Genomic DNA, 21354 nt, shown 5'->3' with positions numbered 1-21354 from the left:
AATCGGGGACCAAAGCTTTGCACAGCCCTACTGAGTTTGTTTAGGTTTCACCTTCAGTTTTGTCTTAAAAACATACTTATTGTATAAATAACAAAAATTTTGGGAATGTACTGGATTTGCTGATTATGTAATTCGGCTACTAAGACTTGTATGTAGTTTGTATGTTGGATAAGAGAAAAAACACTGAAGATTGTGTTTGTGATGATTGATTGTTTTTCTTATATGTACCTTGTCCACTGGGACCTAGATTAAAAATAATTAAAACTGATTTTGCATTTGCAATCAAAACTTGTGCAACAGGCCCTGCCTTTAGTAAGTTTCAAAAACAGGAAGGACACATAGAATCATATCATAGAAGTAGGGTCGGAAGGGACCTTGTAGATCTTCAAGTCCGAGCCTCCGCCTGGGCAGAAGAAAAACTGGACTCAAATGAGTCCAGCCAGGTAGGTATCAAGCCTCCTCTTAAAGATCCCCAGGGTAGGAGCCAGCACCACTTCCCGTAGAAGTTGGTTCCAGCTCCTAGCTACCCTAACTGTGAAGTAGTTCTTGAGGATGTCTAATCTAAACCTACTCTTGAATAATTTGTGTCCATTATTCCTTGTTATGCCAGGGGGCGCTAGGGGAAACAGTGTCTCCCCCAAACCCTTCTGGTCCCCCCTAGTGAGTTTATAGACAGTCACCAGGTCACATAATTGTCCTTGAAGTTTTAAGTTAATACATTTTACTCAAACTATTAAATAAGCATTTTAACAATAAAATGAATCATTTGTCATTTCAAAAATAGGTGCCAATTTTCTTTTGAGCATTTAGTCTAAGATGCTGCCATTTGCACTTATTCAAAAGAATATTTAAAAAAAAGATGACTGCTATGACTGGTGTTGGGAAGTGAAGATCTGCTAAATGATTGAAACAGGCTTAGGGACACAAACATTGAATAAATGCAGTGTAATTTTTTTAATGAAGGAAAATCTCTGTGAAATTGAAAATAGTTATACTGTTACACAGCACTGATGTTAGCAAAATCTTGCATGATATGGTTATAAAAACAGATAACTTTTTTAAGTATAAGAAACCCCCCCAACTACTATATGTTTGATCAATAACGTTGCAATGTACTTATGATCTACAGTGAATTTAGTGATGACTAGTAGAACATCAGCTATCATTAAGAACTGTTTCTAATAAGCTGCCCACCATCCTTGACAAGTATCCTTAAGCTGTCAAGTACATTTTTGTTTTATGTATAATTAAAGACTTCTGTGCAGCAGTTTTCCTGATATTGAATTAAAGATGACATCCTTCAGGTATCTAAAGCACAGAACAGCACAAGACAATTATGAATTAGATTATATTTTGCCTTAGGATTCCATTCACCTCTTGGACCTTTTGTGCTTTGTTCAATATCTTGTGAAATTTATGACATAAGAATGTATAGTCCTTCTGTACAGATACCCCAGCAGTCTCTTGAGTAAAATATGGATTGCCCAGAGAATGTCTGTGGTTCTGACATGTTTTACTGATTACCTGCTGTTATTAATGGAGAAACAGGGCACTTCTGTACGAGATGCTTAATGCGCAGTAGACTGATTGGCTGTGCATTACAGCATCACAGCAAAAACCATGCTATTAGGCTAATGCACAGTAGTGTTAGTCTGCTGCACATTAACCATCATGAAAAATGTGTACAATTGCACTAAAGCATAGTAGGACAACCTACTGCACATTTATTTAGTACTTCCTTTTTCAAGTACTAAATTCAATGTGCAGTAGGCACTGCACATCAATGAATGTGTAGACACACCCACAGTATACAGGTATCCTTCTGTCTTGAAAGACAATATAATTGCGCCAAGAGGCATCAGCTTGTTAAGTATGAAATATGAAGCTGGAGTGACCTCTTCAAGGTGCAAAAGCCTGGGCAGTATATATGGAGGCATTAGATTGCCCCTCTCGCCCTTGCTGGTTTAGTCCAAAGGCAAGGCAGGTGCTAGTACATTTGGAAACGGTTTAGTTGCAGGAGCTATGGAGCAAAGATCATCCATTTGTCTGTCTGTTGGGGCTCCACTTCTAGATTGGCTGTTGGGGTTACAGAGCCCAGTCTACTCTATTGTGAAGTAGACTTCAGTTCCATAACCTTTTAGTGGCATTTTCTCTGCCAATAGTAAGACTAGTACCTCCCTCTGAGGTGCTTCTTTGCCCAAAGCCATTAGCATTAGGTTTTCAGATTAATTAACCACCACCCAGCACTTGCTGTTAATAGTCAAAGGTAGTACCGTCTGCTGTAAATTACAGTAGCAGGTAAACCTGACCTGACTGGTAGAAAAACAGTAGAGGAATATGTTTTGCCATGTTAGTTTATTCTATAAATTCTTATAATAATAGTATTGAAGGATTCATACATGTTAAGTTGATTATGGTCAGTGTTATTATATAACTGTCAGCTTAATTGCAATATACACCAAAAAGTTTTGACACAGCAACATAATTTTAAATTATTTCCATATATTTATTAAGGTTAGAAAAATCCTGGCTCAGTATGATCCAGATTTTATGCCTGTGGGCCTTGATGAAGCCTACCTGAACATAACAGACTACCTGGAGGAAAGACAGAACTGGCCTGAAGATAAAAGAAAATACTTCTACAAAACAGACAACATTACAGAAAATGGTAAGGAAATTAGTGTGTTCAGAAATGGTGAACAAATTAGTGTGTTCATAAACCAAAATAAATGTTTATTGCTTTTACAGTTTGGCATAACACATTTGGAATTGGTGTATACTTTACTTTAGTACACAGATGTGCCTTCAGAGAATGAGAAATCCTATTACAACGGCAACTCACCTGAGCTCTTATTTAAATGTATTACAGGTATAGAAACATGTAAGAAGCGAAGTCTTAAGAATATGTTAATGATTAAAAGCCGACTACATTGAGATCTGCATGTTGAAACTTGAGGTGGAAACTCCATCCACACTTGGATTCATCACCAGGGGCATTGGGCAGATGTTTGTGCAACTTGTTTATTTATGCACAAAGTTAAAAGCAAGTTTATCTCCCAGCTTTTCAAAACTGTTGGGAAAATCATTAAGGAGATAAACAGGGATGTCTTTCAATTTGGCTGAAAAATATTAGACCTTTTTTTTTTTTTTTAGATAAACTCAGAAGAAACAAAATAGGCAATTTTCTTACAAATTATGGGGAGATGACATTTGTATACTTTGAATTCTTCTGAAGAAAGTCATGTCTATCTTAAATGGAAAAACTGCCATATTGTTTTATGCCACAGAGGCAAATCCTCAGTACAGGGAACTTCCACTGAAATGAATGCTAGTTTTGTATTTTGTTGATCTGTATATCAATAACACTGATACTGGAAGTGATCTATGTGGGGGTACATTTGCACTCATGAGCAAACTCTTTAAAGTCAACCGGGCTTCTTCCAGACATAGAAATCCATTGAGCCAAAATCACTTGCAGAATTAGAGCCATTCAAAATAAGTTTATTCTACGCTAAGGCTCCCAGGTTTTCTAGGTTTAGAGCAATTGTAGAGGCAAGATTTCTGGGTCTTTCAGGGTTCCCAGAGAGCCTGAAAATGTTTCTGTTTTGGAACAATCAAAACATTTTTGCAGTAGAATTTCACTTCCAGAAAAAAAATGTTTTTTCATTCTGATTTGGGACAAAAATAATTCAGTATTTTGAATTTTTTGGGGAAGTGAAGTTCAGTTTTCCAGGCAGTTGTAATCTGAAGGTCACACAAAAATCAAAGTGGTAACATCATGACTTCTTTTATTTTTTTTTAAAAGTAAAGGGGTTTGTTTCAGCTAAATAGTTACCTGAACATTGTGTACAGAAGAAGTTGAAATAGCCAGTTTGGCTTTTGTCAGAAGGTGTGTAAGGGAATCAGTTTCTGAAGTATAAACTGTTTACTAAGAAGGATGAGTTCTACTTCTGTGTATTTTTCTATATTGCAGGTAAACAAGATCTAAATGCACCTGATACACTGAAATTGAATGAAGATGCACTCTCCTCTTCACTAATGTTGTTTGAAGATAACACTTCTCTGGCAGAGGAACAACCTATCACTACTACTCACCTGCACGCTGAAGAGCAGAGAGATCAGCAGTTGTTAAATTCAGTTGTCTTTGGAACTTCTGCTGAGGAAGTTGTGAAGGAAATACGCTTCAGGATTGAGCAAAAAACCAGACTGACTGCTAGCGCAGGTACACAACTGTACATAAATAAAAATACTCTGTACTGCCATGATGCCTTCCATCCCTGCTCTCAAAGTGTATTGCAAGTGTTAAAAGATAGCTCTGCAACACTCCTGTAATGTAAGCGTATGTATGGATGTGTAAACTCAGGCACAGAGATTGTGCCTTGCATAAGGTCACACAAAGAATCTGTTTCAGAGTCAAGAGTAGAAACCACACTTGGGCCTTTTTTAATTGCAAGAAAATCTTTCTCTTTATCTGTTGTCTGTCACTGGTACTGAATCTGCTTGTAAATTACAGTAATAATGTCATCTGTTTGTGTCCTACTTCTCTTTCCAATTTTTTAACAGTGTGGAAAAGCAACCCAGTGGACTAAGATGCTAGTCTTGCTGTGGTACACATATATGTTTTATTTAAATCCAGATGTAGAGCATTGCTTTTGTAAGCTTCTGATCAGATCTAACAATGGATGCTATAGTGCATGCTGGTTAATATAGAGACATGCTAGCAGAGCTGTGTGGATCTGTATGCTGAATCCATGTCTACCCTGTGTCTTGTACAAGCTATTTTATTAATTTTTCACTTTCTTGAACATCAGGTATATTCACAGGTTAAAAGGGAAGCAAATTATTAACTGGACATCATATTATCTGCCTTTCAAGACAGTGGCAGTTTTAGATTTCTGCAGCTTGCCCTTTCCACAACCCAATCTGTACTACCCTTTCCGAATTTTACCCGTTTGCCTTGTCAAAGGTTACATTTCTTAGCACTTTTACATATGCTCCAGAGGTGGTAGAAGGGGGTAGTGCTTTAAGTAGAGCAGCTCTGAAAGTCACTATAATTAAAGTGCTGCCACATCTCCTGTATCAGCATTTCTGGGCTTCAAAATGGCAGCAGGAGGCATTTGAATTAAAGTTTGTTTGACAACCTGTAGTTCAAGCACCCCATCGCTATTTTTAAGCATGAGGACAGTGATACATGAGACACAGGAGGCTGCTGGTGTGGCAGTTGCCTCCGCGCTCGTGCATGGGCACCCCTAGAGACTTATTTCAAAAGCTGCTTTAATAGCTTCTTAAGCCATGTCAAAGAGTTGCCAGAAGTTTGATGGCATAGGTAAGGAGAGGGGGAATAGGCAGGCAGAAGGTACTGCAGGAAATACTGTTTGTAAGAAGAGGATGAAGAAAGAGGATGGGAACAAGCCTGATGGTGACTCCACATATAATTTCATGCAGGACCCTGCAAAACCTGGAGGAGCCCTGATTCATGGCTGAAAATCCCAAATTTTATCCTCTTCCACTGTTCAGAAAATGGACACAAAACATCAAGTTTTGACACACAAATCAAAAGCAATTATTGTTTTAAGTCTGATAAGCTAGGAGGTTAATTGGGAAAGAATAGTTATTATATATGAAATAAGATTCCGAGCATCTCCAGTAATTAGCCTTTAACTCATTTAGGTCAGAGTGAAGACTTAGTATATTAGTTTTCTGTTAGTCTCCTCTGAGGTTCATCTGTGAAATGAAATCTGTTCACCACAAAAAGCAAGAAATAGAAAAAGAATAAATAAAGTATTAAATCAACCTTAATTCTCCAGAACTATGTATTGGTGAAGGTCTAGTATTTTAGCGTGTTAAATTTGTTCAAACTATTTTCATCTAATATCTGAACTGTGCTTAAGAGAACCCTTATTCATATCTAGACCCAAATATTTCCTTTTCAGCACAAATTTGCTCTTGTAATTGATGTTACAGAAAAGTGTGAAGGAATTAATTTAAAGGGATAGTTTAAAGGAATTAATTCCTTAGCACTTAATGAAATGTTGCACTTGTATATACTACTTTTTATCCTGAAAATCTCAAGATACTTTGCAAGTTCAGTCTAATGTATAACTTTTATATAGAAAATCCACAACTGACATGATAAAATGAAATGCAACAGTTCTCATGAGCCTATACTTGTAAAAAGTGTGCTGTAGAACAGAGGTTCCCAACCAGTGGGCCATGGCCCTTGTTTGCTTGGCTTGGCTCCTCAGGCACACACCACCCCCCATCGCTCACTTGGCTCAGCTCCTCAGGCTCATGTGGCCACATCCCCACTCCTGGCCTGGTCTAGCCCCATGGCCCCTTGCTCCTTCCTGCCTGGCTCCACTGCTGGTCCGCAGTAAAAAAAAAAAACAAAAACAAAAAAAAAAAGTTTGGGAACCACTGCTATAGAACATTACCAGATAAATCTTCTTAGAATATTAAGCATCTCCTACTTTCTCATTTTGTTTAGTCTTTTCCACACAGATGTAGGAAAGTCTGACATTGGATAACCTCACACCATGGAATCTTATAGGAATAAGACTTGTGGCTAAAATAACATTTCTTTTTTTTAAGGAATTGCTCCAAACACTATGTTAGCAAAAATGTGCAGTGATCAGAATAAGCCTAATGGACAATTCAGAATTCCTCCTGATAGACAAGCTGTGATGGACTTCGTAAAAGATTTGCCCATTAGGAAGGTGAGTTGTGTTGCCACAGTCACTAGGCAGACAGGTGGTGCAGGAGTACTGCTGTTCTAAAAACAGATTATTTGCTTCAAAATAGTTATATTTTTCAGTAATTTGCTTAATTTCAATGTTGTGTTTGGCTTGAATTGTGTTGCATGTTGCATCTCAGGCTTTCATCTGAAGAATTCAGTTTCCAACTTCATTCACACTTCATTAATTCTTCTTCTTCAGGTGCCTGGTATAGGAAAAGTAACAGAGAAGTTGTTAAAAGCTCTTGGAATTTTGACTTGCTCGGAACTTTACCAGCAGAGGGCACCAATATCTCTTCTTTTTTCAGAAACATCTTGGCGTAACTTCTTGGATATCTCACTTGGTTTGGGGTCAACCCATTTGGAAAAGTATGACTTAGCATTTGTTTTTTCATATTTACTTTACATTTTGCTAAACGTTTTCCAAGAGGAATTATGCTATTAATGTGTTAATACATATTTGCTGAGTTTGTCTTTAATAATATCTATCAGGTATGTATTTCACATGTATTTTGTATCTTATGGCATAAAATATCATTGTAATTTAGTTCTTTTATATCAAGTAACAAATGCTTTAATGCTGTACCAAATGTTAACTTTTAAAACAATTGCTTTTTAACATATTTGCATATATATTTAATATACTTGTTGTATAGCTGTTCTGAGCATAATATCAATAGAATTTATCAAAACCAAAACTGTTGCTAAAATCTAAAAAATCTGCCAAAAATCCATAAATCTACACAACAAAATTTATAGGGCATCATTTGAGATAAATATGTAGTGTGTGCCTGTTGTTAGATAACTCTTAGAATCTGATAGTTATCTAAACAAAGAAATTCAGAAGTGTTTGTTTCTTGTAACTAAAACACTTTCAGTGAATTATTTATTACATGATCTTAAAATAAACATAGAGCATCATTGCCTCACCTCATGTTAACTGCCATAGCTCCATGCCATCCAAGCTGAGGATCTGCTTCAGTTCCCGTAATGCCTACTGTGTTTTGATATTTTACTTCTTACTTGATTAGTACTAGTACTGACTCTTTCATTAATTGGAGTAGCACTCAAGGTTTGTGTGTCCCCCTTTATGTCTAATCTAATCTATGATATCATATCATGGCATTCAGTTGAGTTACCAGGAGCCTAGTTCAAGATTCTGAAATCTTTTTTCTTGATTTGGCATGCTGTTTCTTATAGATACCATTTTCAAAAGCATCTAAATTCCATTTAGAAAAAACAATTTAGCGCTTACGTCAAATTTTGTTGAAAATCAACGAGACTTTGGCTTCTAAGTGTCTCTGACATTACTGAAAATGTTATTCCTTATTCACTATTACTTCTCTACCATCTAGAATGGTCTTTCTCAAACTGAGATGTGCACACCTAATGGGGGCAAGTAAACTTTCTGGTGGGTACAAAGGAGGAAGAAGGGGAAGGGAAAGGGGAATAAATGGAGAAGACAGAAGAAAAAAAAATGAAGAACAACTTTTCAATATCTCTCAGGCTGTTGGAAAGTTTACAGCATGGCTGTAGTGACATAAAGTGTTACTTTTGTATTATCTTTAACACAGAATCATAGGGATACACATCAGTATTACATATTTAGAGCCCTGCCACATGTTTAGGTTACAGCTGGATAGAAACCAGCTATAAAGTTTTTGCTCATTAAGCACTGGCTCTATTTACAGCTGGATGGACATTTTTATAGTATGATAATTGCTTTGCATATGTGGCTAGTGTAAATTTATTGCATGATCAACTGGTATTTTGCATAATAAATGTAATTTGTGGCATGGGTCTTAAAAAGGCAGAGAAAGCAGGGTAGAGATGCACTTGTATAGACTAACTGAATCAGTGATGTATAAGCTTTTGTGAGCAAGAGCTCACTTCATCAGATGCTATGAAAAGACATACACAGCACTGGCCCTCAAATAAAGTGATTTGAATACAAAAGATGGAGATGAGAGGGAGGTGGAAGAGAGTGAGGAGGAGGGTATTTCATGAATGTGAACCAAAAGAAAGTTTGAGCCAGTGATTAGCAAAATGAGAAATCTTTAGCATTGCAAAATAATGTCATATAGTTAAAACAGATTTTTAAAAACACAAATGTTGTAAAATAGTTTTGGGACCTTTGGAATCAGAAAACACTATACAAGTGTAAGCCATTGTTGTAGTATGCTTCTTTTTTTTTCCTTTAACAAAAATTGAAAATCTCAGCTTCATATGTGCTACCACGAATCTTTGTCTTTGTCTCTCCAAAATACAAGGTAAACATCACTGAATGGCTGGAGGTGACTTGTAAAAGGATAAAATTATCCTTTGCCATTTTTTTTCATTTCTATATGCTGGATAAAGAACTATTTTTTGATTGGTTGATTCATTGATGATTGATTGAATAAGCGTCTATCGTTTGGGGCTTTCTTCCCCACTCCTTTTGAAAATCAGTGTGGACGGTCTGGGGGACTTTGTTCTAATAACAACTGGAATAAATAAAGCAATAGGGACATTACAAGATACAGGAACATGAATATTAGTCCTCAGAAGGGGAAAAGATTGAGCCATACTGTCTAAGACTTTTTACTTATACTATTATTTTATTAACACCTGTTTAATTTAAATGGCTATCTCTTGTTGAAGGAAAACCTGTTACATTTTTAAAACCTTGCTTCTTCCAAAGAAGTTTGAGCTGAGACTTGCTAGATGTTGTCTAGGTCAAAACAGAAAAGACCACATATTTCTGATCTTTATAGGCAAATAACAAGTTAAAAATAATTTTTAGGAAAGTCCCGAGTGTACATTCTTTACATAATAGAATGAAGTGACAAAGGGTCCATAAGGCAGTGTTTCAAAAAATAAATATATCCTTCATAGGTAACCCTTTAAAAGGATGGTACTCTTGGGGCATGTCTACATGTGCATTTAGTTATGCCTAAATTTAATGTGCATTTGCTTAACGCGCATTAAGGCAATTTAGACTTGTGTCTACACATGCACCCATTAAAGCGCATTAACACCGTGTGTGGATTGACATGGGACTAAAGTTAGTCCGAAATCAGTCCATAGACAGCATTAATGCAACTTAACACCTCTACACATGCTTTTGCAGGTATCAAATGTAGGCGTAAATAACCTAAAATTGCTATTTTTAAGGCACATTAAGGGCATGCACGTGTAGATGTGTTCCCTAAAAGCACCTTAAATCGGCACGTGTAGATACACCCATTACGTCATAACAAAGCATTTTTCATCTTTAAAAACAATCACCATTATATTTGTGTTTTTAATGGACACATTGCATGACATAGGTAGGCAGGTCTTTGAAGAAAACAAAGTATTAGCTTGTTTTAAAATCAACAAAGCTTCTGTGGTCATTAATGGATAGAGCTGACTCAGATTACAAGTGTTTAATTGTATTACAAGCCATTACTGTTTATTGCTTTAGCTACAATAGCCTCAGTTTCACAAGGCAGTTTTCGTGCTGTTTTCTATTGACTTGAAATGTTAATATGGAAGATTCTCAGAAATATTAACATTCAGATCCCATAGAAAAGATCACTATGCCAGCCTGGTTAATTGTAATGGAGTTATGAAAAAATAATGATTTTCTCTGAACATGACTGATGTTTTAAAAATACTGTTTTTTTTAGGGATGGAGAAAGGAAAAGTATGAGCACTGAAAGGTAAGCATTTTAATACACAAACTAGTTTAACCAAAACCAGTTGGGGTAATCATCACATTTATTTGATTAAATGCTAGAGGCTGAGACAACACATAGCATAATATATCCCATAATTATTGGTTGATATTTCACATATATTGACACAGGTGGTTTATATGCAGCAACTTCACTCATCAAATTCAAGAATCCTTCTCTTTTGCCTTAAGGGTTCTGCATAATTTTGCTTATACCCACTTATCCACCCTCTTTTTTCTATCATCTTTCATTCAGCCTGAGGCCTTGAAATAAGATCATATCAAGGTTTTCTTATTATTCCATCTTCTAAGACTGTAGGGGCCAACCTTTCTGGCAGGTGTGCCACATATTTTCTAATTCTGTATCTCACTTTGTCTTCCTTCACATTTTTACCCGTACCCCTTGTGTATCTATCCTGCTTATTGAACGAGGCAAGGGGCCTGAAAAAATAGCTTGTAATCACATAATTAAGTGTATTGCAACACATGCATGCAGAGAGTCAAGATTTAGGTTATACAGTAAAATCTCTATTATAGGGCATGAGTGGGGAATGCCAGGTGCTGGTCATGTAAAAATGCCAGTTATCTTAAAATACTGGACTGGGGAGTGTGGGGGGAGCTTGCACACGGTAGCAGTAGCAGCACAGGGTAGTAGATGGTGGCGGTGGCAGTGCAGGGGGGTTGCATACAACTTGCACATGGCAGCAGAGCAGGGTGTTGGATGGCGGTGCAGCGGCAGTGCAGGGAGGTTACATGTGGTGGTGGCATGGAGTGGTGGATGAGGGCTGTAGCGGTGTTGTGCCGGTTAGTAAAGTATGCCACCTAGTAGAATGCTGGAAAATATTTCAAGTGCTTAACTTTGTAACCAGTCTGATGTTATTTTAGCACAGATTTTTTTTTTTTTAATGTCATGTTTTAGTATTAGCTTTTTGAACCAACATAGTTCAAGCCGAAGAAGAGTGAGTACTCCTCTTATTGTCTGTTTTAACTTATCAGCAGGGTTTGAATCTTGGGCCATCAGCATAGCCTAAACCAGTAGTTTACAACCTTTTTTAATACCAGGACCCATCTGTAAACATCAATGGTCAGTCACAACCCAGTACCCTTTACTCCTGACCCACTGCCCCCCAGCCCATCAGTGTGTTGGGCAGGGGGTGAGTTTGTGGGATGGGGTGGAGGTTGTGGGGGGATCCCATGCAGCCCCTTGCAGGCTGGAACTCTGACAGCCTGCAAGGGATAAGGCACAGATTCCTATGGTTTTATCCTTTAAAGGAGAATCCATTTTTAAAGTTTGTTGATCCATTTTTCAAGTTTGTTTGGGACACTTTCAATATACAGTAAACTGTCTGGTAACCAGCACCTTACAAGCTGGCATGCTGTGTTAACTTGCATGCCAGCTTGTAAGGAAAAGTGAAACTGGAAGTGCCCACCATAGCACTTCCAGTTTCTCTGAGCCCCCACAGCCTGGGGCAAAGCAGCCTGCGCTGCTGAGCCCCCACCGCCTGGGGGCATAACAGGCTGGTGGGGCTGTATGGGGTCCACCTCCCTGTCCTGCAGGGCCCGCAGGAGGGTCGGCACTGTGGCGGGAGGGGCAGTGATGCTATGGGAGGAGCAGCTGGGGCCACTCAGTTAACCAGCATATTTTGTTATTCGTCATCCCCCAGGAATGGGGGATGCCTTTTAACAGAGCTTTTACTGTATATTCTTGTGACCCACTTTGGGGTTGCAACCCACGGGTTGAGAAATGCTGGCTTAAACTACAAGAGGGGAAGCAGCAGGAGAAGGTTGTTATCCCAGAGGGAAGGAGGGTTGCTGGCAGCCATGTGTTGGATCTGAGTAGTTGTGGGGAGCAGTCAGCCCCTGAATGAGTAAAGCTTCCTGACTTACATGATGCCTAGAGTGTGGAATGAGTTGCTTTGGTGATGTGCTGTCCAAGAGTAAGGTGCAATAGAGTGGTATCCCAGTCTACCCAGTCTACCTTGCTCACACTCTCTTTCTGTCTTAGAGATGAGAGCTAGTTCCTCCTCCAACCCAGATGCAGACCAGAAAAGGTATTACCACAGCACTTTTGCAGAATTAACTACAGTTTTTGCAGAAAGCTTGTTTTCCCTCTTCTGACACTAGCTTATAGTTACCTTCAAATCTTTTTCTTATCACCTTTTGTTGTTTGTTTCCAGTACTAAGCTTTCAGGTTGACTTTCTAATCCTCTTTCCTTTGATGTCACACAACAATATGCCAAGAAGATTATATACAAATGTTTTGGCTGGGTTCATCAATGCAGTTTGTATTCGCATTTTCTCTTGTAAATATTTTGGCATTCTGAATCTGATATTTTAAAAACATTTTATAAAAAGTTGGACCACTAACTGTTTATTTGGTGAAGGTTGCAAACACTTTTGTTTGGTACTGCAATTGAATATGCACAAATGTTTCTGTTTATTATAAATATTCATTCTCACTTTAAAAACATACACAGAGCCTTCCTCTGGTGCAGCTTTATTACTCTGTTCATGAAAAAAACGGTTTTGTATGGCATATCATCCCTGAGGAATTCCAGGATGCCTACTGAAAAAAAGACTTGATTTCTGTGTTCACTTAGGACATTTGGTGAAATAAACACAGCTGAAGATCAATATGACCTGTGTCAAGAACTCTGCAAAGATCTTGCTCAGGATCTTCAGAAAGAAGGACTTAAGGTATTTAAAATCATTCTGTTCCTGTTTTAAAAAATTACTGTCTCATCATTCTGAGTTCCCAGGTCCACATGGTTGTCATTAATGCTGTTTTCATGATTATGACCTGTCTTCTGGCCTTTTGTTCACTGACAATTGGAATGATATGGGCAGGATTTTCATTTAGCCCAGAAAGCTATCTTGTGAGAGCCTGTAAGAAATGAAACCAGTTCTTCAAGTTATTTTAACATGTAGTACATGTTCTGCTAAACAACTGTTTCTTAACCAAAGGGGTAATAGAGCTGCATAAAACAGGGGTTTGTCCAGGAACCTTGCTCTGGCCAAGTATGCAATTATAAAGCATTTAAACGGTATATTCTTCCTTGACTTATTCTTAGTGGGCACAGCCCATAACAAATTTTGTTGGTTTATGAAACATAATGGACTGTATACACTTAATTTCTACTTATTTTTGGGAAAGAAAGCTTCACTTTGTTCCATGGGAACCTACATGCTAAAGCAGGGGTGCTCAACCTCCAGCCCACTGTGCTGTCATCTGGCCTGCAGGATTCCCCAAGGGCTTTGGAAATGTGGTGGTGCCCGTCCCTTGCCACCCAATCCCAGCCCACAGTTGGCAGGGAGGGGTCAGTGCTGGTCCCTTGGGACCCAATCCTGGCACATCAGGGATGGGATGGGGCAGTACTGGCCCCCCCAGGGCCCAATTGTACCATGTGGGGGATGGGATGGGGCAGTGCCAATCCCCATGGGACCCAGTCACGGCACATGGGGTAGGATGGGACAGTGTTGGGTGCCCAAGGTGGAATCCCAGTGCATAGGACAGGGAGGGAGCAGTGCTGGGCCTCAGCCCCAATGTGGGCCATAGACAGCCCCATCCAACCTGCAGGCAGGTTCTGTGCCACTCATTTGGCTCATGGGGCCAAAATGTTGAACACCACTGTCCTAAAGCAAAGCATAGCAAACCAAGAGTCTTATATAAGTCCCAATCAGCCCTTCTCAGCCATGAAAAGTTATGACATAAGGAAAGTGCATGTTATAAAATCCTCCCATTAAGACAAGTAAAGGGTAGAATTTTTAAAGCACTAAATTAATTTGACGGATGAACCATCTGGACGTAGGATTCTAAGTCAATTTGGTAGTTTGACTGTGTTATCCAAACTCGTTGAATGTGAGTGAAGAAAGAGATTAGTAAGTACTTTTAAGTTTTACTGTTCCAGCACTCTCAAATAGAAGGCATTTGCTGAGAAGTTACTGAATTGCATGCATATATTTGTGCCCCATTTTGCTCCATTTGCTCTACTCAAGGTATCTTTGGCTCTAGTTAGCCTGGGAAGTGCCACTGCTGCACATACTCCACCAACTCTTTTAATTTCCATATGTCAAGCCCAGAAATGAGGTGGAGAAACTACTCTGGGGGTGTCCCATATCACCACTTCTGGTTACATGACATATAGAGAGCATAGAAGCTGCATGGAGGTGCTTTCAGTATGTCACTGCCTCATTTCCCAGTTTGGCATGTGCAAGGAGGAACTTATTAAGAAGTGGGGGGTCAAGAATGGGGCTCCTTGGGGGTCCTACAGAAATGATGTGGATCTGCCTGTAGATGATGCAAGGGGAACAGACATTCATTTCAGATCCTTTATTGGGCATCCCCTAAGCATGAGTAGGCATAGTTATCACTGCTCTGCAGTTCCTAGTTCAGGAATTGTTGGAGTTAATAAGAACAGTGGAAGCTGACATGCCTAGAGTGTAAAGCACATTGGCAATATGCAACTGGCAGATGGTCTTTTGGGGACCATAGCCAGCTGGCACAGTTCAGAGCAGTCTCCAACTATTCTGCCCTGGCAGCATGTTACAGCCATGCATAGAATCCTACTGTAGGCTCTTTGACAGCCCTTCCTCCTCCCACCCCTATCCAACATAAGTTGGATGCAACAAGAATCTGGCCCCCTTCTTTAATGCCTTTGGGCACTGACAGACATGCAGCTAACATTCACTGTTGGGTCCTAGGGATTGGGAGATGAGTTACAGTTTAGAGCAGCTATGTCTTTGTAGCCACTCTCCCCCTAGCCCTGCCCCTCCCCCCTCCAAGGCTGGCACTGTTTTTGGAATGGGAGAGGGAACTCGTTCTGGGGTGCGACAAGTGGATTGGAGGCCCCCAACCTCAGTATAATGAGGGTTCAGATTGTCACCCAATCGGGCATTTTTAAAGCACTCTACAGCCATGCACTTCTGTCAGTGCATGGCTATAGCATGCTGATGGTGCAGCAGACTGCCTCGATATTGCCCCTTATGTAGACCCTAAAGTGAAGTTCAGCTGTGTGAGAAAGTACTTTGCTCTAAGGATTCTTCTCTACTGTTTGCTTTTTTGTTTGTTTTCTAGGGTAAAACTGTTACTCTGAAGTTGAAAAATGTGAATTTTGAAGTGAAAACAAGAGCTTTCACCGTGTTGTGTTCAGTTTCTACTGAAGAAGAAATATTTGCTGTTGCTAAAGAGTTGTTAAGGACAGAGATTGATAGTGTTGCCCCTCACCCTTTGCGACTAAGGCTTATGGGTAAAATGTTTCAAACTCTTTGTTTTTCTTTTTAAAGCTAGATACTCAAATGTAACATAGCAGCAAACTGTGCACCTAGGGCTGACCCAAAGGTACTGCTTTTATTTGCATACACATGCACCTTTCACCCTGAAAATTAGCTACTGGAAGTGTGAAGAATAGAGGACCTAACTATGCAGGTGCCCAGCTGGCTGATCCTTCTTCTTGAGCTGGATGGGCAGCTGGTAGAGCCTGCCAACTCAGCTGAGGGCCCACCTTATTCAAGGAGAGGGGCTGGGCAGTTTGGCTTCAACAGGTTTGAGACATCAGCTACCTAGCAGGCACTGCTAGCTGCCCATCTGCTTCAAGAAGAGGGCCCAGGCAGTTTGGCTCAGCCAACAGCACCTGCTGAGTCACCTGAGGTTCAATACTGCTAAAGCCATCTCTTCTTGAGCCAGGTGTCCAGCCAGCAGCACTTGCCACATTCTGCAGTTAGGGTGTTAACAGCAGCCACAGTTTTGCTCCCCCCACATTTATTACATCCGCTTGTGCTTCCCCAGCAAAAATACGTACTGGTATTTTCTAGGAAAGATTCCCTCTCCCTTCATTCCAGCTTCTAAAAACAAGACTCATGTCTTATTCAGAGTAATGTGGTACTTGCCTTTCAATAGCAATCATGAGGACTGCTTCAAGTCAGAGCAGTTCCAGATTGCAGTACTGAATGCTGGCTCTGAAGTAGCTGCTTTACTAACACCTACCCAACCTGCCCTTATGTCAGTGTGGGGATAGATGAGCCCTTATGACCATAGGAATCTTTAGCTCTGTGGCCTTAAAGGAAGCTTTAAGCCTGTCTGTACCATAGCCTGTCTGTACCATAGCAGATAGTAGCTGAGTATCTGTCCCTGTCATCTTTCTAAGAAGGCAGTGCTTAAATAAGTATTCCATTTGTATTTTGACTTTGTTTTAGGTGTATTATGACTGAAGTGCCACAGTTTCTTGTGAAAATGAATGTGCTTTGATTTTGTGACCTGAATATTCTTAAGAGCTTGTGTACCTTTCTATCTTTTTCTTTCTTGAACCATTCCAGGGTCTATTATAAAACACAAGTTAATATAGCTGAAGAAGAAAATATTCCATCTAGAATTGACTCTTTTGGAGTTTGATTCTTTTCACATAACTGTGTGAAGTTTGTGGGATTTCATGATGCTGTTGAATTCATGGGCACTGATGAATTAATGTGATGAATTCATAGGCATTAAAATGACTAGTACAGTGATGGAAATGGCTTGCAAACTTTTAGGACTGGGTCTAAACTTAAGCAGTTGGTAACACACATTCGCAGCATTGTTTTTGTTATTATAACAGAGACCAACTAAAATATGGTGGTGTGTTAAAACTTTCTTATACCCTTTGATGTCAGTTACAGATTTAGATTAGATGTCTTGTTTGTCACATTCTAGGTGTGCGCGTCTCAGGTTTCCTAAATGAAGAAGACAAGAAATACCAACAAAGGAGCATTACTAATTTCTTAAAACAAGGCAGAGGAACTACTGTTCTTAGGCTTCAACCAGGGAAATCCAATGAGGACCATTTTACAAAACCTCCAGAAACATCTCCCAGAGAGAGCTTTTTTGATAAAAAGAGAGCAGCAAGGCAAAACACCAACCAGGAGCCTTTTATAAATGAAGCAGTGGACAAGCAGAACTTGTATGGTATGAAGTCATCAGTAAATCCCATGGCAGAAACAGGTCCAGCCATAGGCTCAAAAAATTCTAATGAAGTGAAGAGCCTAACCTGCCCTGTTTGTTTTGAGGAACAAAGGAGCAGCAGTTTGGAAGCACTTAACAGACATATCGATGAGTGCCTCAACAAGACCCTGGTAAAAGAGAAGACAGTGACATCAAAGAGTGCAGATTCAAGAGAGAATACACACAATTTGTCTCCGTACATTAAACATAAAACCACTGATACAGATACAAAAAATAAAATGAACACATTAATGGATGTAGGGCACCCATCAAATGTTTCTGACAACTCTATCAGCAGTAGTACAGAAGCGTTTGCTATAGTACCTAGTAAATCCAGAGCAGAAAAAGAGCATAGCCTGAGTAGTGATACTTCTGGCTATTTGTACTTAGACCAGAATGTTTCTTCCAAAATTCCATTGGAAAATGCAGGACATTATGAAAAGTCTGAATGTGTGCAAGAAACTAAGTCTTATTCCTCTATAGCCATTCAAGATGACATTCTAGTTTGTCCAATTTGTAACTTAGAACAAAAAACAACAGATCTTGCAGTGTTCAATAGGCATGTGGATGTTTGCTTAAATAAAGGCATTATTCAGAAGTTGACAGAGGAGAGAGTTTGTCTCCTTAAGAATCATATTACAGAAAATTCAAAAAGAATTGGTGAGTATTTTGGTCAAGAACATCTCTCTTTCAAAAATTAGCCAGTAAAAATAGCATTTAAGGTATTGGGTTTTTGGTTTTGGGTTTTTTTTTTGCTTGTTTCTTCATATTTTGGAGCTTTGAGTCTGGTGAAGTGATTTAATGTACAAGGCATGAATATTTTTGTGATTTAATCTACAGGGCTGAATAAGATAGGCTTGAATTTTTCCATCTGCAAATACTGCACTCCTTTATATGAGAGGGTATAAAAATATGTAACAATTTAATTAATGTCAAATGATACTGATGTAAGACATTACAATGTAACTGTTAATGTCTGCAGGTTTCTGTACTGGTACAAACGTAGCAAAATGATTGCATCTTTAACTTTGTTTCCTTCAAGATTAAACTCAAACTGGATTTGTGAATTGGTTTGCTACACTACTTGCTTGTTCTAGTACTATGGCTGGTTGTGGAAAATTAATTTTTGTAATTGGCTTGATAAGAAGAAAGACAAAATTAGAGACCAAACACTACAATTAAAGATGTAGTTCAAAGTACTTCCACACTAATCCATCACAAGAACTTCCAAGCTTCTTGTATGCAGTGACAATGTTGGAATGTCCTAAGAACTAAAAGTTGATGGTTTTTACAAGGAAATTTCTCAAATAGCTTAGCTTTCCTAGGTATGCAGATAATGTTTGGTATAGAAAAAATTCTGCTTTTAGGGCCTTTAAAATATTTTTTATGTAAAGGATAATTAGTTTTAAAAAGCATGAATGTCAGTAGAGCATGTTGGAAGCCTGTGGAATTGTATTTATGTAATACAGAAAACTATAATCTGTTGAAATTCACCCTTTAAATTGTAATTTTATTATAAAGGTATTGTTTTAGTCATTCATCTGTATTGCATATAAATGACAGTACTAAATCTGGAGGTAATTGTGCGATGTTGTTTGCTTGTGAAAAGAATTGAGTCCAGCAGCCATAGGAAAAAATGGGAAGGAAGTACTTCACCTGGAAATGTTACTTAAATAAATGCATTTTTTCTAACAAGTTCTGCTAGGAATGCAGACCCCATTGCATTCACTGCATTTTAATCAATAATTTGTCTTGTTCTTTAGGAAGCCTGGACAAAGCACCTCAGAGTATGAATCCCACAACAGGAACAAAAAGGTAAGAGAGAACTCTCAATAGGAGTCTGTGCTTTGAAACCAAAGCTAACAAACAGCTCAATGCTACAAAAATTGCATAACAAAGTTATTGTCTGGTAGATTTCAGGGGGGGTTTTCCCTTTCGTAATGTGTTTACTTCTTATTTCAGGTCTGGATTAATACCTCTACAGTCAACATCAAAGAAAGCCAAAACATGCAATTCCAGTCACACAATTGAAACATTTTTTAAATGAATACATGGCAAATTATTTTATATGAAGACTTGCATAATATTTTATGATTACAGATTAGTTTGGTATGGGTAATGGGTTAGGACTCTGATTCCTTTAATTTTAGAAGCATTACAAACCCCGTAAGATGAAAACAACCCTTAAGACAGAGGAACGAGCGGAGAGATCACTCAAATTATTATTTATTAACTAAATTGTGTTGGGGGAGTGTGTGATGGCAGTAGGCTTTGTTTTGTTTATCTTGAAAATGTGGAGAAGCAGGATTTTGGAGTCAGGAGTAATCCATCTTCGATTGATAGTGACTGATAGTAATTATGTTATGGTGCTTGGATTATGGAAAATCAATGAAAAATGAGGTGGGCTCAGTTCAGTTCATGGTAGGGAGATAATAACAGAGCAAAGCATAGGCTCATGTTTGTGCCTTGATTAATAATCTCAAGAAAGAGGGGGCGGAATTTAAGGCTGAATCCATCTTCCATTAAAGACAGTGACTTCAGTATGAACTGCTGGGCCAGGCTTGAAGAGGTCAATCCTAAATGTTGCATAGTGTTTTTATGATATGTTGAGTGGTCTTAATTTCCAGTGACTTCAAAAGCCTTGCCATAATGATGATTTACTAAGCATGAAAAGTGGGATGCTTCCAGAATAGGCTGAGTGCACTCTCTGCACTTCACTTCTACTGGAGATTAGAGAGCTTCAGTTTCCTGTGCAATCATTAATCCAACACTTTTCAAAAGTACTAAATTCACTTTAATAAAAATAAAGGCAAATATAGTGCAATATTAATATGAATCATGCAAATATGCATGCTAAAATAATTGCTCTTGATAAATTGATAAAGGAAATGACCTTCCTATTGATTACATTTTTTCTTTCTTTATGAAAAATGTATGTGTAATTCTGTATAAACCACGTTTTTATGGTGATTTGCGATGCAGAAAGACATGAAGCAAAATTATTTATTGAAAATGTTGTATTTACATTATTTCCTCAAATTTCAGCATATTTAAATATTTAGTGTTTATAATAAAATGTGCTTATAATGTAATATTTTTTCAAGCATACCATTTTATAGCAGCGTTGCAATTCTTGGATATTTTTTTTAAAAAGAACTCACCAACCTAAAAATTATCATTCAAAATCAGCGTAATCACAAAAGAAAATGTCAACCACAAATGCATTTGCCTATATTAGCTATGTGGGGACTAATTTGATTTACAAAAAAACATGTTCAGCAGGATTTGTTTTATGGGTGTGGCTGTGCTTCAGTGTACATCTGTCTAAACAAGATGTATTAACCCTCTATCTAAATTGGTGGATTACTAAATTTTGTGTGTTAATATGAGGCCTAATTGTATTAAAAAAGTATAGAACCTGATTGTATTCTTGTTTTTTTTTTTCCCTGTGATTTATAGAAAAAGATGTAACAATTGTAGCACATAGTTAATAGAGAAGGAAACAACACAGCTGTTGAACAAATGAAATTAATCCTTTTGGTCCTGGCAGTTATTTTATAAACTGAATAAAAATGTGGTTATTCTCAGCATAGAAATAATGTGTACAGAATGCTCCTCATGACAGAATAAAAATTTAGCTTTTCCTACAGACTTGGAAACCTATGGGTTATCTTCTGGTACCAGTGGAAAATTTAGCTGCTTTGAAAAAAAAAAAAAGGAAAAAATTTCTTAATAGCAAAGTAGTAAAGCACTGGAACAGGTTACCCAGAGATGTTGTGGTCTCTCCATCCTTGGAAGTTTTTAAGACCAGGCTAGACAAATCCTTGGCTGAGATGATTGTTGGGGTTGGTCCTGCTTTGAGCAGGAAGTTGGATTAGATGATGTCCTGGACTAGGGACAGACATTCAAAGAGCCAGAGCCTGAATTGATTCAGTCTTTGCAGGTTGCTGT

The 21354-nt window shown here is 38.4% G+C and overlaps 1 protein-coding gene across 2 annotated transcripts in view; it reads left to right on the top strand.

Moving 5' to 3' along the window:
- POLK (DNA polymerase kappa) overlaps positions 1 to 20830 on the top strand; it is a 66770-nt gene extending 45940 nt beyond the window's left edge. For both annotated transcript variants that reach the window (XM_090038076.1, XM_090038077.1), the window contains 10 exons: positions 2515 to 2668; positions 3974 to 4222; positions 6592 to 6716; positions 6936 to 7102; positions 10384 to 10416; positions 13031 to 13127; positions 15505 to 15676; positions 17116 to 18063; positions 19167 to 19218; positions 19366 to 20830. In XM_090038076.1, coding sequence (XP_089894202.1) covers positions 2515 to 2668; positions 3974 to 4222; positions 6592 to 6716; positions 6936 to 7102; positions 10384 to 10416; positions 13031 to 13127; positions 15505 to 15676; positions 17116 to 18063; positions 19167 to 19218; positions 19366 to 19450 — 2082 coding nt within the window. In that variant the 3' untranslated portion in view covers positions 19451 to 20830. The remainder of the gene's footprint in view (positions 1 to 2514; positions 2669 to 3973; positions 4223 to 6591; positions 6717 to 6935; positions 7103 to 10383; positions 10417 to 13030; positions 13128 to 15504; positions 15677 to 17115; positions 18064 to 19166; positions 19219 to 19365) is intronic.
- Positions 20831 to 21354: the final 524 nt, after the last annotated feature.

Source organism: Crocodylus siamensis, chromosome 3 (genome assembly GCF_052110815.1).
Source record: "Crocodylus siamensis isolate JL-2025a chromosome 3, ASM5211081v1, whole genome shotgun sequence".
Classification (NCBI taxonomy): Eukaryota; Metazoa; Chordata; order Crocodylia; family Crocodylidae; genus Crocodylus; species Crocodylus siamensis.
This window is presented reverse-complemented; position numbering and strand designations above follow the sequence as displayed.